The sequence below is a fragment of the Hyla sarda genome, unplaced genomic scaffold (assembly GCF_029499605.1).
Source record: "Hyla sarda isolate aHylSar1 unplaced genomic scaffold, aHylSar1.hap1 scaffold_404, whole genome shotgun sequence".
NCBI lineage: Eukaryota > Metazoa > Chordata > Amphibia > Anura > Hylidae > Hyla > Hyla sarda.
In genome coordinates this window covers 77,378-91,368 of record NW_026610421.1, presented here as the reverse complement: position 1 = coordinate 91,368, position 13,991 = coordinate 77,378, and the positions used below count along the sequence as shown (strand labels likewise).

The 13,991-nt window shown below is 41.3% G+C and overlaps 1 protein-coding gene across 3 annotated transcripts in view; it reads right to left on the bottom strand.

Annotated features, from left to right (window-relative positions):
- Positions 1 to 13,991, bottom strand: part of LOC130333359 (gametocyte-specific factor 1-like) — a 95,976-nt gene that overhangs the window by 37,340 nt on the left and 44,645 nt on the right. For all 3 annotated transcript variants that reach the window (XM_056553839.1, XM_056553841.1, XM_056553840.1), the window contains one exon: positions 2,266 to 2,392. In XM_056553839.1, coding sequence (XP_056409814.1) covers positions 2,266 to 2,392 — 127 coding nt within the window. The remainder of the gene's footprint in view (positions 1 to 2,265; positions 2,393 to 13,991) is intronic.

Here is a 13,991-nt window from a genome sequence, read left to right as displayed (position 1 = left end):
CAGGGGGCATCAGGGGAGGGGGAATATAATGGCACAGGGGGCATCAGAGGGGGGGGGGGAATATATTGACGCAGGGAGCATCAGAGGGGGGGGGGGAATATAATGACGCAGGGAGCATCGGAGGGGGGGGGGAATATAATGACGCAGGGAGCATCGGAGGGGGGGGGTTATATAATGACGCAGGGAGCATCAGGGGGGGGGGGAATATAATGACGCAGGGAGCATCAGGGGGGGGGGGAATATAATGACGCAGGGAGCATCGAGGGGGGGGGGGGGGGGTAACATAATGGCACAGGGAGCCCTACTTGATTCCCACCTGATAAAAGGGACATACCTACCTGAAGGGGGACTACCTACTTAAAGGAATACTGTAATTCAAAATAATCGCGGGGGTCTGACCGCTTTGACACCCCCCCCCCATCTCTTGTATGAGGCCCCAGCAGACCGCATGAAGGGAATGTTCCGTCCCTGCATGACATGGCTGCAGAAATGCCCCCTCCATGGGATACATTGGGGGGGGGGGGGGGGGCGTGTTGGTTGCTGCGTCATGCGGCCAAGCCCCCATTCCTGCCAGGGCCCCTTACAAAGGATCGGGGGGTGAGGGTTTCCCAGCGGTCAGGATAAGTTATTTTGCACTGCAGTATTCCATTAATGGGGCGGACTTATCAGGGACCCTATCCACCTAATGGGGCGACATACTGGTCTGCCTATCAAGTTTTTATTGATAAAAGACCTTATTTACATACTATTTGGGTTAAAGTTTTGTACCAGGACAGGTGGATTTTTAGGAGGGACAAGTGTAGATTCTGCTCCGTTTTAGTCCCTTGGACAAGTAGTTTTTTTACAAAAATTTTCACACCCGTCTGAGCGTTCTGAACAAAATACTGGAGAACCAGAGTATCCCTTTAAATTGTCACTCACCTAATAAACTGGAGAGCGCAAAGTGAGCCCCAAACTTTAAAGACCAGGGAGCGGTGACAATCCTAGTCACAATGGTCTAGGTGTTGAAACCGCTGCGGGGAGACAGCTCAGTAACAGGTAAGCTGCGTTTAGTCTGAGGGTTGGTGCATGCGTCTTAACAGACAGACGCGATAGCTCTCAGTTATTACAAATTCTGTTGCGCTCGCCAGGTTGTTAATGTTATTGATTAATTTTGGCGATTAAGCACCAGGAGCAACCAAAATCTTTGTGGGGTAAAACCAACACCAGTAGTAGTGTCTCCAGCTGTTGCCAGACTATTTGGAGTTTTCTGTATGACAATTTTGTCATTTAAAAAAGGACCGTCTGTACCCTGGTAATGTCTGGCATTCTTTGTATCTTTTATTTTAGCTTTATTCAAAAATAAGATGGGCAGAAACACTTTAACATTAGACACAAGTAGGGCAACCTGCTTCTGTACCGAGCACACAGGTCTCCGGAGCACACCAAAGGAAACCCAAAAGAAACTTCCAATTTGGCGGCTCACAGCCGTTTGTGAGGTGAATTTAAATTTGCACAGTATTTATTAAAGTCTGTAGGCCTTTTTGGTAAATTCGATGTACAAAAGGCAAAAAAAACAGTGCAAACAAAAACCACACCAAAAAAATAAAAATAAAAATAAAAAAAGCGGACTTTCCACAGCAAAACAATGATAAATCTCCCCCCTGGAAGCTCAACATGGCACCTCATGGAAAAAAAATGTGCTCTAAGTAAGGACAACCTAGGAAATAAGAAGATTGGCAAGACCCTAAAACTGAGCTGCTGCAGCAGGGAGGGCAAGTCCATACAGCGGTTTCACAGGACAGGTTCCACTCAGAACAGGCCTAGCCATGGTCGACCAAAGAAGTTGAGTGCACGTGCTCAGCCTCATATCCAGAGACTGCCCCTCCCCCCCATACTCTGTAGGCTCTTCCACCCCCCTTACTGCCCATCCCCCAAGCTATGTAGACTGTATTTCATCTTCCATCCCTGCCAATAAACCTTGGTGCTGTCCGTTATCTTTTGCTCTGTTGATCGATTGCAAAAATTCCTAACATGAACCCTGTCACAATAAGCAATGTGCTTTGTTTTTAGCCATTGACTCTTGGTAAAAAAAAGTCAGGGCTCACGCAACAAAGATTCTCAGGGTGGCCAGTGCTGACAAAAAGTTGACACTAGGACCCGCAGACTACATTGCTGTCTCCATAGAGGACAATGCATTTGTTTGCTCATCAACCCAATACATGCGTTAAGGTTGGAAAACACTAGTATAAGTAATGTGAACAATGTTTGGCAGCCATTCCTTACCAATATCTGGCTCAATGCATCTTCTGTCATCACATCTGGAGATGTGGAAGCTAAGATCTTCTCTAGGTAAAATATGCCGGGCATTAAAAGGACAGGTTACCAGCTTTATGGCGAGCTCACCGTGATTCTAGAACAAAGAGAAGGGCTTCACCATACATATCCACAACATAATAACGGTATACACACTGAGGAGTATACACAGCCTCCTGTAGGTAGTAGTAAATCCCTTTGTAGGCAACAACAGTCTCCTGTAGAAAGTAGTAGCTCATGTAGGTAACAGCAGCCCCCTGTAGGTAGTAGTAGCCCCCCTGTAGATAACCGCCCCATGTCAGTAGAAGTAGTCCCCCCTGTAGGTAACAGCCCACTGTAGATAGTAGTAGCCCCCTTAAGATAAGAACTGCCCTATGTAGAAAGCAGTTTAATCTTTAGTCTCTAAAAGGAAATCAAAAAACAAAAATCAAGGACAGGAGACCTAGAGGATAAAAGGCAGGTCCCTCCTCCCCAGCCTCAGGGAATTTCTGAGACTAGAAGGGCCTACCATTGGTTAGTATACAAAAATATACATAATACTACAAAAATAGGAAGAAAGAAGATAATAAGGTGAACCCCATACCAGTGTAGAAAAAAAAAAAACACTAAATAATTCTTCCGAAAGATAGGGTTGGAAGGCCCCGGTGCTGCCATGGCTCGGGGAAACACTATTTTATGTAAATACAAGACGCTCCTATTATGCTTTTATAACTTCATTTACTGATCAGCAGCAAAAGAATATTTATGAACCATATACAAGAAAAAACTTTCGAAGACATAGGTATGGTGTAGCCAAGCATGCTACTATAATATGAACCAATCAGGGGATAGCATCTGATATATGAGTGACAGTTAATAGAACATTTTCCTTCTTCTTTCGCTGCTCAGCAGTGTCAACAGCTAAGTGTCTTCCCTCCTCATATTGTGAATTTTGTCAATATTATTTCATTTATTTGGATTTTCTATTTTATCTATATTTAATTTCTCTTTATATTCCTTATATTTTTTACTTATTTGTGTATTCTCAATATTTATAATAAATCCTATATATTTTTCCATATGTAAATGTATTTTAAATATGCCCCCAATTCCTTAATTCCCCCAATTCCTTAATTAGCCATAAATACTTGTATTGCTCGTTTCAGTTCATTACATATTGTCCTGCTGTATTTCCCTTTTGTGTCCCTCCATATATTTCCATATTTTCACTATTTACATATTATTTACAATAAATTTGCATCTCCATTATACTCTGACATCTCTGATCGATATTCCGAACGTCCATCTTCGGTATTTCTTCCCCTGCGCTCCGCAACTTCTTATTCTTTTCTTCTGCGTCATCGCCGCCATCTTCCTGCTCCCGGACTCTCGCGAGACTTCGGAGAGTGGTCATCACCTGCTGTTGGGCGGGAATCCTGTCAGTCTGTCAGGTACCCTCGGCGACGCAGCATCACTCCTGTATACGCCTACAAACGGCGATTGGTTACTCATTAGTAACCTATTAATTACAGTTTTTTAAATACATTTTCTATCCTGTACTACCACCTAGTGGATGAATTACTAACATCTTTTATAAAAGCATAGTTTTTCTATACAACTTTTCCTCAGAAATGTTTGTGGGTACAGTACTGTTCACATTTATTATCATACTCAATTATACTTAATACCTGTCTCCATTAAATAATTTTTTTCTCATGGATATGACAGAAGAATCCAGGAATATCCCTAGGGATATCCGTCCACAATCGGTTACTGAGGTGATTAATAATGACCACTTTCAAGTTTAGTGGATAATTCAGTTGCCCGCTCCGTACATACTGCGGTGCAATCTGTGGTTACTGTCCTAAAAGATAATATTCAGAAACCTATTTCTTTGGCCTTATCTCACTCCTCTACCATTAATCCTTAAAACACCCTCGGATCATTTTTTTCTCACCAGAAACCTCTGTTTCAAAATTAGCTAAAGGGCTTAACATCCCCAAAAAAGCTAAGTCTAAAAAACACCCCACCAATGACGGCACCATTCCCCCTCCTAAAAAACTATCTAAAAGGGGTCCGCCATGAAAATACTGATGACAGACCTATTTTAGGTCACCATGAATATGCTTCAGTCACATATTATACCCTCTGCCCAAGAGGAAGTACATGTTAAAAGGGCTAAAAAAAAAAAAACGTTAGACGGTCAAAACCTGACTCATATTGAACCAGATTCTGATTCATCTTCAGATTCTTAAGCTGAAGAAATGATTGATTCTTTTGAATATCTATCACAAGAAAGTGGCGAATTAATAGATGACCCTGATATACAGGAGGATGACCCTTCAGTGGAATCAGACCCTTCCTGTTTTGACCCATCCTTCACCCCAGGTCAGGAGAATGGCTCCCAAATCCCCTTGTTGCAAAATTTTTATCCCATAGAATTAATAAGGGCATAGATAGAGGAACCCGTAACAAGTTAAAGGCGGAGTGTCCTCGTCCTACCCTTCCCCACAACTCCTCTGTTACCCCTAAACTGGACACAGTTCTGAATACATTTTTTTATGAAATCAGGAAAGAAACCCAAATAGGGCATTGACAGGAGTTTCAAGGCATGTCAGGACAAAAACTCCTTGACATCCTGGGTCCTTTGTCCAAAATTTTGGATATGGTAGAGGAATCATCATCTTCCGCTAAACCAGTGGCCACTGAAATTTTGAGAGTGTGTGCGCACAACGTATTGCGTGCTTTCTGGGTAACGCAAATACTACCCTTTCCACTGAGCGTAAACACTCTGTTCTCATGCGTACTGGCCCCCAATTAACAAATCTAGCATCCAATGAACGCACACACCCCACTGATGGGATGCTCTTTGGGGAAGATTTTATCCACCAAATGGGTAAATATGTGGGACTGTTCTCATCCATAAATAAAGCACAGATTTCACTAAAGAAAGTCTTTTACAGCAGAGTTTTTGGCAGGGCCAGAAAAGCGAGGAGCCCCTTTTCTAGGCCGCTACCTTCCCCCTAGACAACAATCAAAAGGCTCCTTCCAGCAATATCAACAGTATCAACAACCATATGCAACTCAACCACCAAATCCTCTACCATTTTTCCCCTACCGAGCAAGATCTTGGCATCCCAGAGGACAATGTGGAGTCCAACATGCCAAACCATCCAGAGGTAAGTCTTCCACTTTTTTTCTTCCAATCTTCCATGAGGCAGAAGACTCAAATTTTTTTGACAAATTGGAGTAGGATTACATCAGACTCTTGGATTCTAAATACCATTTCAGGTTTCCTAAGAGTTAATTTCCTCACCCATTCAATACGCTCTCCTTCGCCCTATCCGTTTCTCTACAGGGTGGGCCATTTCTATGGATACACCTTAATAAAATGGGAATGGTTGGTGATATTAACTTCCTGTTTGTGGCACATTAGTATATGTGAGGGGGAAACTTTTCAAGATGAGTGGTCACCATGGCGGCCATTTTGAAGTGGGCCATTTTGAATCCAACTTTTGTTTTTCAATAGGAAGAGGGTCATGTCACATCAAACTTATGTGCTTGGTTTTAACGTAACTTTTTTCTTTCCTGAGTTATTTAAAAGTTTCTGACCACTTATAAAATGTGTTCAATGTGCTGCCCATTATGTTGGATTGTCAATGCAACCCTCTTCTCCCACCCTTCACACACTGATAGCAACACCGCAGGAGAAACGCTAGCACAGGCTTCCAGTATACGTAGTTTCAAGTGCTCCACATCTCGTATGTTCACAGCATAGACAATTGCCTTCAGATGACCCCAAAGATAAAAAAGTCTAAGGGGGTCAGATCGGGAGACTTTGGGGACCATTCAACTGGCCCATGACAAGCAATCCACTTTCCAGGAAACTGTTCATCTAGGAATGCTCTGACCTGGCACGTTCCCTGAGTTTTTCCAGCAAGATGGTGTACCACCACATTATGGGTGTCAGGTCCGAGCATTCCTAAATGAACAGACAAAAGTTGGATTCAAAATGGTCGACTTCAAAATGGCCGCCATGGTCACCACCCATCTTGAAAAGCCCCCCCCCCCCCCTCACATATACTAATGTGCCACAAACAGGAAGTTAATATCACCAACCATTCCCATTTTATTAAGGTGTATCCATAGAAATGGCCCACCCTGTACAACAGATCAAGAATCAATCTAGAGGTGAAAGAGCTTATAACAGAGAAAGCCATCATATGGGTCCCTCTAAATTCTCCAGCTTTCCTCAGCAACCTATTTCTTGTACAAAAGACGGAGGTCACAGACCTGTAATCAATCTAAGACTACTCAACAATTTTGTTGTGTACAGACATTTCAATATGGAAGGTATCCATCTCCCAAGAGATATCTTACTAAAAGAAGACAGGCTAGTCAAGACAGACTTAAAAGATGCTTATCTGACCATCCCAGTTCATCCATCTTCCCAAATTTTAGTTCAACTTTGGGACAATCAAAAATAGCAGTTCACTTGCCTTCCATTCGGCCTATCATCGGCCCCATGGTGCTTTACAAAACTTCTGAAACCAATTGTCTCATTACTTAGAAGTCGAGGAATGCGACTCATTATTTACCTAGATGACATTCTCCTAATGGCTCAATCCGAATCTCTTCTCCTAACACACAGAGATTGGACTCTCTCTTCTTTCCAGCCTGGGTTTTCTGATCAACTTCATTCTTCAACCATCTCAAGAGATAGAATTTCTAGGTTTCCTGATCAATACCCAATCAACCACTCAGTTTTCCTCCGAAGAAACTCAAAACTGTCCAGAAGGAAATTCGCCAAATCCTTTGCAAAAGATCTTATTTCTCTCAGAGCTTTAGCTCGGATTGTGGGTCCTCTTTCAGCCTCTATTCAGGCTGTGTTTCCAGCCCCTCTTCATTATCGAGCCCTCCAATGCCTAAAGATCCGACACCTGAGAGAAGTTCCGGGATAGTCAGACAAAGTTCATCTTTCCTCAGACGCCAAAGAAGAACTTCTTTGGTGGCTCTCATATCCAAATCTGGAACTGAAAAACCATTTGCCATCCAAACCTAGATATCATCATGGAATCAGACGCAAGTCTTTCGGGATGGGGGGCCCGTTGCGATTCCCTCTCTACTGGTGGGAAATTGTCTCCTTCCGAATCCCAGCTTCATATGAATTGCTTAGAATTTTTGGCTGGGTCCTTCGCTCTAAAGAGTTTTGTTAAGAAGTCCTCACATTGTTGAGTTTTACTTCGCGTGGACAATATATCGGCAGTCCAATATATAAATCATCTGGGTGGAACTTTGAAAGCCCTTGCCGACATTGCCAAAGATTTCTGGCATTTCTTTCTAGACAGACACCTAACACAAAGCGGAATATCTCCCTGGCATATCCAATTCAATCGCAGATTGGAATTCTCGCTTCCTGACGGATTTCAGCGATTGGAAACTTCTTCCTTCCATTTTCCAACAGATCAATCAATTATGGGGTCCTCTTCATCTAGACATGTTTGCTTCTTGACTGAACTGTCAGATCACTCAATTTTTCAGTTGGAAACCAGACCCAGATGCTCTAGGAATAGATGCCTTCCTCCAACATTGGCCTCAGGAAACTCTTTACTCATTTCCACCTTTCAACCTAATTCAAACTTCGATTCGGAAATCTACCATGGTTTTGATCGTCCCTTGGTGGTCAACTCAATCTTTGTTCCCCCAATTACTTCATCTTCTCATAGATTATCCTTGTGTACTTCCATCTGTCCCGGATCTCCTCCAGGACCCTCTTGGCAATTTTCATCCATTAATACTATCAGACCGACTAATCCTATTGGCTTGTCTCATTTCAGGCATCCCAGAACATCCTCTCCACTTTCTCTCACAGCTAGAGAACTTCTCTCAGACGCTTGGGCGCCAGGTACCAGATCTGCTTACAGATCAGTCTGGAATATTTGGCTTCATTGGTGCTCTCAACGGGATTTGGATCCTTTACAAACCTCTCTCTCTGACATCCTGAATTTTCTCTCAGATTCTTTTGATGCTTGTAGAGCTTATAAAACTATCAACCTTTACCGCTCTGCCATTTCGGCTAAATATTCCATTATAGATTCTGTTCCTATTGGTCATCATCCTTTTGTATGCAAACTCTTAAAAGGCATATGTTTTCGACGTCCACCTTTACCTAAGTACAACTCTACTCGGGATGTGAATTGGAGAGGAAAAAAAATGATGAAGTCCGGCACTGCTAGACTAAGGTGTACGGCAACTGGTATAGTGTGGGTAGCTCTGGAGTTCCTGGTGTATAACGTTAGGTGCGGTGGTGCATAATCCGACAGCGTATATAAGCATTGACAATAAGACAGACAAGGATTGCACTCACCATCCAACGATTTTTATTCCATATTGTCGGGCATGACAGGCTGATGGAGGGGTGGACGTGACCGGGACAGACTGTTCCTCGCTACTAAGGCGCTTCTTCCAGCCGGTATACAGACGCGGCGCACTACGGTGACGCTATTTATCAGCGTCCCAGAAGGTGGCATTATAATCACGTGTCATAACAAAGGGGCCATGTGATTAAAATAAAACACCATGTGCATCAATCCAAAGAATATACAAACAACAAACATCACCTTCTAAAAAACAGATAAAAAAGGTAAAACATTCTCTTTATACATTTCTGCAATTAGCTGAACTATGCAAAAATATTATGCTGTGATCCTATTGATCGAGGAAGGGAGCCAGCTCCACTTGATCATTAAGTCCTAAGACACCTGCTGCATCTAATTTCAGTATCCACGCCGCCTCTTTAGGTAGTAGGGCGGTGTATCTATCACCTTTGTTTGGTGGAAACTTAACTCTTTCGATGCCAGCGAATCTTAGTGCTCCAGTATCACTATCGTGAGCTTCTTTTATGTGGGCAATAAGTCTCTGTGCACCCGTCCCCGTCTGCATGGACCTGACGTGCTCATGAAAACGAACAAATAGGGGACGGATAGTTTTGCCCACATAGAAGAAGCCACAAGGACATACAATGATGTAGACTAAGTACGAGGTGCGGCAAGTTATTAAATAGTTAACCGTGTGTGAAGGACTGCCTAGGCGGATGGTCCTAGTTGCCATATTCTGGGAACAAAAAGAGCAATTCTTACAGGGATATTTTCCTTTAGGGGTCATATTTATTAACCAGTTCTTGTTTCCTTCTGGTAGATCCTGTGTCGTTTTTGCAGGTGTACAGAGGATATCCCCTATAGTACGATTCTTCCTATATGTTGTTATTAAAGGGGAGTTTGCGGCAATTGCCTTTAAATTTGCATCTGACTCCAGGATGTACCAGTTATTACAGATTGCACTGGCTACTACATTATTAATTGAAGCGTTGTGGTTTGGCATTCAGTCTAGATCTTGGGTGTAAGAGGTGTTTTGGGGGAATTGCTGAGGCTCGCTCAAAAATAGTTTGTATTACATTATGAGGGTATCCCCTAGTCATCAATCTATTTGGGATGTGAATATTCTTTTGAATCTTTTCCTTTCCTGGGAGGACAATGATTCCTTGTCTCTTAGATTACTTTCCTTTAAACTCATGGTTCTCTTATGTCTCATTTCACTCAAATGGATATCTGAAGTTAGAGCCCTTGATATTTCTAGGAGACAATACTCTACGGAAGGAGTTGTATTTACTGTCTATCGTCGTACAAAAACTAATTTGCATTCAGTCTTCTACCCTGCTTTTCCTCATCAACGCAAATTATGTGTGGTTCGCTGTTTACGTTCTTATGAATCTAAAACCGAATCCTTACGCTCTCCTTCTTCCTCAACTCCTTATTTCTTTCTGTAAACCCCACAAACCTGTCTCTTCCAGCACCCTGGCTCGATGGGTCAAATTGACTATGGCTATGGCTGACATACCTCCACATATGGAGCTCATTCCACTAGATGTGCAGTCTCAACAAAATTATTTCAATCGGGTGCTTCCCTTTCCGATATCATTAACCCCTTAAGGACTCGGGCGTTTTTTGCAATTCTGACCACTGTCACTTTAAACATTAATAACTGATGCTTTTACTTATCATTCTGATTCCGAGATAGTTTTTCGTGACATATTCTACTTTAACATAGTGGTAAATTTTTGTGGGAAATTGCATCCTTTCTTGGTTAAAAATCCCCAAATTTGATGTAACGTTTGCATTTTTCTAACTTTGAAGCTCTCTGCTTGTAAGGAAAATGGATATTCAAAATAATTTTTTGGGGGGTTCACATATACAATATGTCTACTTTATGTTTGCATCATACAGGAAATATCTGTATATTATTATATTACATACAATATATTATATTTGCATCATAAAATTGATGAGTTTTTACTTTTGGAAGACATGAGGGCTTCAAAGTTCAGCAGCAATTTTCAAATTTGAAGGGCCTTCATAATAGAAATACCCCATAAATGACCCCATTATAAAAACTGCACCCCCCAAAGTATTCAAAATTACATTCAGTAAGTGTTTTAACCCTTTAAGTGTTTCACAGGAATAGCAGCAAAGTGAAGGAGAAAATTCAAAATCTTCATTTTTTTTACACTTGCATGTTCTTGTAGACCCAATTTTTGATTTTTTGCAAGGGGTAAAAAGGAGAAATTTTTTACTTGTATTTGAAACCCAATTTCTCTCGAGTAAGCACATACCTCATATGTCTATGTTAATTGTTCGGCGGGCGCAGTAGATGGCTCAGAAGGGAAGGAGCGACAAATAGTTTTTGGGGGGTATGTCACCTTTAGGAAGCCCCTATGGTGCCAGAACAGCAAAAAAAAAAAAAACACATGGCATACCATTTTGGAAACTAGACCCCTCAGGGAACATAACAAGGGGTAAAGTGAACCTTAATACCCCACAGGTGATTCCCGACTTTTGCATATGTAAAAAAAAAAAAAATTATAATTTTTACCTAAAATGCTTGGTTTTCCAAAAATTTTACATTTTTTAAAAGGGTAATAGCAGAAAATACCCCCAAAATTTGAAGCCCAATTTCTCCCGATTCAGAAAACACCCCATATGGGGGTGAAAAGTGCTCTGCTGGCGCACTACAGCTCTCAGAAGAGAAGGAGTCACATTTGGCTTTTTTTAAGGAAATTTTGCTCTGGGGGCATGCCGTATTTAGGAAGCCCCTATGGTGCCAGGACAGCAAAAAAAAAAAAAAAAAAAAAAACCACATGGCATACCATTTTGGAAACTAGACCCCTCGGGGAACATAAAAATGTGAACCTTAATACCCCACAGGTGTTTCACGACTATTGCATATGTAAAAAAAAAAAAAATAAAAAAAAAAAAATTTTTTACCTAAAATGGTTGGTTTCCCAAAAAATTTAACATTTTTAAAAAAAGGGTAACAGCGGAAAATACCCCCCAAAATTTGTAACACAATTTCTCCCGAGTACGGCGATACCCCATATGTGACCCTAAACTGTTGCCTTGAAATACGACAGGGCTCCAAAGTGAGAGCGCCATGCGCATTTGAGGACTAAATTAGGGACTTGCATAGGGGGTATTCTACGCCAGTGATTCCCAAACAGGGTGCCTCCAGCTGTTTTAAAACTCCCAGCATGCTTGGACAGTCAGTGGCTGTCTGGCAATACTGGGAGTAGTTGTTTTGCAACAGCTGGAAGCTCCGTTTTGGAAACAGTGGCGTACCAGACGCTTTTCATTTTTATTGGGGAGGGGAGGGGGGCTGTGTAGGGGTATGTGTATATGTAGTGTTTTTAACTTTTTATTTTATTGTGTGTTAGTGTAGTGTAGCGTTTTTAGGGTACAGTCGCAAGGGCGGGGGTTCACAGTACTTTCTCGCTGGCAGTTTGAGCTGCGGCAGAAAATTTGCCGCAGCTCAAACTTGCAGCCGGATACTTGCTGTAAACCTCCGCCCATGTGCGTGTCCCCTGTACGTTCACATTAGGGGGGGGGGGGGACATCCAGCTGTTGCAAAACTACAACTCCCAGCATGTACGGTCTATCAGTGCATGCTGGGAGTTGAAGTTTTGCAACAGCTGGAGGCACACTGGTTGTGAAACACCGCGTTTGGTAACAAACTCAGTCTCTGACGGCCCCAATCAGCCAGTAATTCCGGGTTACTGGAGACCCGATTGACCCGGAATCCGGGGCAGATCGCTGGGCTGAATTGTACAGCGATCTGCGGCCATCGCCGACATGGGGGGGGGGGGGGGTTCATCATCGACCCCCCTGGGCGATATGCTGCGATGTCTGCTGAACGATTTCAGCAGGCATCGGGCACCGGCTCCGCTCCAGCTGGCTGCGGGGGGCCGGGAAAGCTCATGACGTTCTCATAAGTCATGAGTCCTTAAGGACTCTGAAATGGAGACGTATGAGAACGTCATGAGTCCTTAAGGGGTTAAAGTGGCAAATTGGTCTTCCGATTCCACCTTTAAAACGTTATATTTTAGACCTGATTCACATGTATCTATGGTACTTTTGTAATTTTATATGTTGTCTTATAATCATATTTCTTTTTAGCTTTAAAACTAGCATAATAGGAGTGTCTTGTATTTACATAAAATTGAAGATTTTCCTATCCTTGGTGAAGGAAAATATAGATTTTATTAAAGACAAGACGCGAGTATTATGCCTCCCTATGAATCCATCCCTTTGAGTCTCTCATTGCTTTTGTCTTCAGACACATTTTATTTAAGATTTTATTCAAAATGATTTGTATTCTTCATTGGAAGTTTTTATCGTTAAAACAATCTACCCAAATATGAAAGAAGAACTTCTGCAAGATTCTACACTCTATGGATACACATTACTATTACAACTGTTTTTCTTCAAGTTCCAGTTAGAATACCAAGTTCAACATCTGTTTATAGACTGTCTGCCCTCCGTTCAAAAGAAGGAAGATGTTATATTGACTGTCACTCATATCAGATGCTATTCCCTAATTGGTTCATATTATAGTAGCATGCTTGGCTACACCATTCCAATGTCTTCTAAAGTTTTTTCTTGTATATTGTTCATAAAGATTCTTTTGCTGCTGATCAGTAAATGAAGTTATAAAAGCATAATACACGCGTCGTCTTTAATAAAATCTTCAATTTTATAACAAGACAAAACGCTCCTATTATGCTTATTATTAACTTTTTACTGATCAGCAGCAAAAGCGAAACATACGTATTTTAGACATTACAGAAAGAAAAAACTTTGAATACATAAGAATAGCGCAACCTAACATGTTGCTATGATATTAACCACAGTACAATGTATAATATATAATTAACTGTCACTATCAAATCCTCCTTTTCCTGCTCAGCAGATGAGTAGTGTTAATTCATTGCTATATAACAAATTTTCATTATTTTATTTATAGTATTTATCTATGTCTATTAATTTTGATATTTAATTTTATTAAATAAATAAATTTATTAATTTCATTAATCCGTTATATAATTATATATATATATATATATATATATATATATATATATATATATATATTTATATACCCGTTTTTTCCTTTATTCCTATATTCATATTACTTATATATTTTCTCAATTCCCTTTGTTTCTTCATTGTACCCTTTGCATTCTCAATTTTTTCCTTATTTCGGTCCATTATTAAATTTTATATATCCTCTTTTGTCATTCAGCACCATTTCCTAATTTCTGTAGTACCCGACTCTGTATTTTACTTACCTTCGTTCATCCCTTATATTCTGACCCTCTGTTCAGGCTC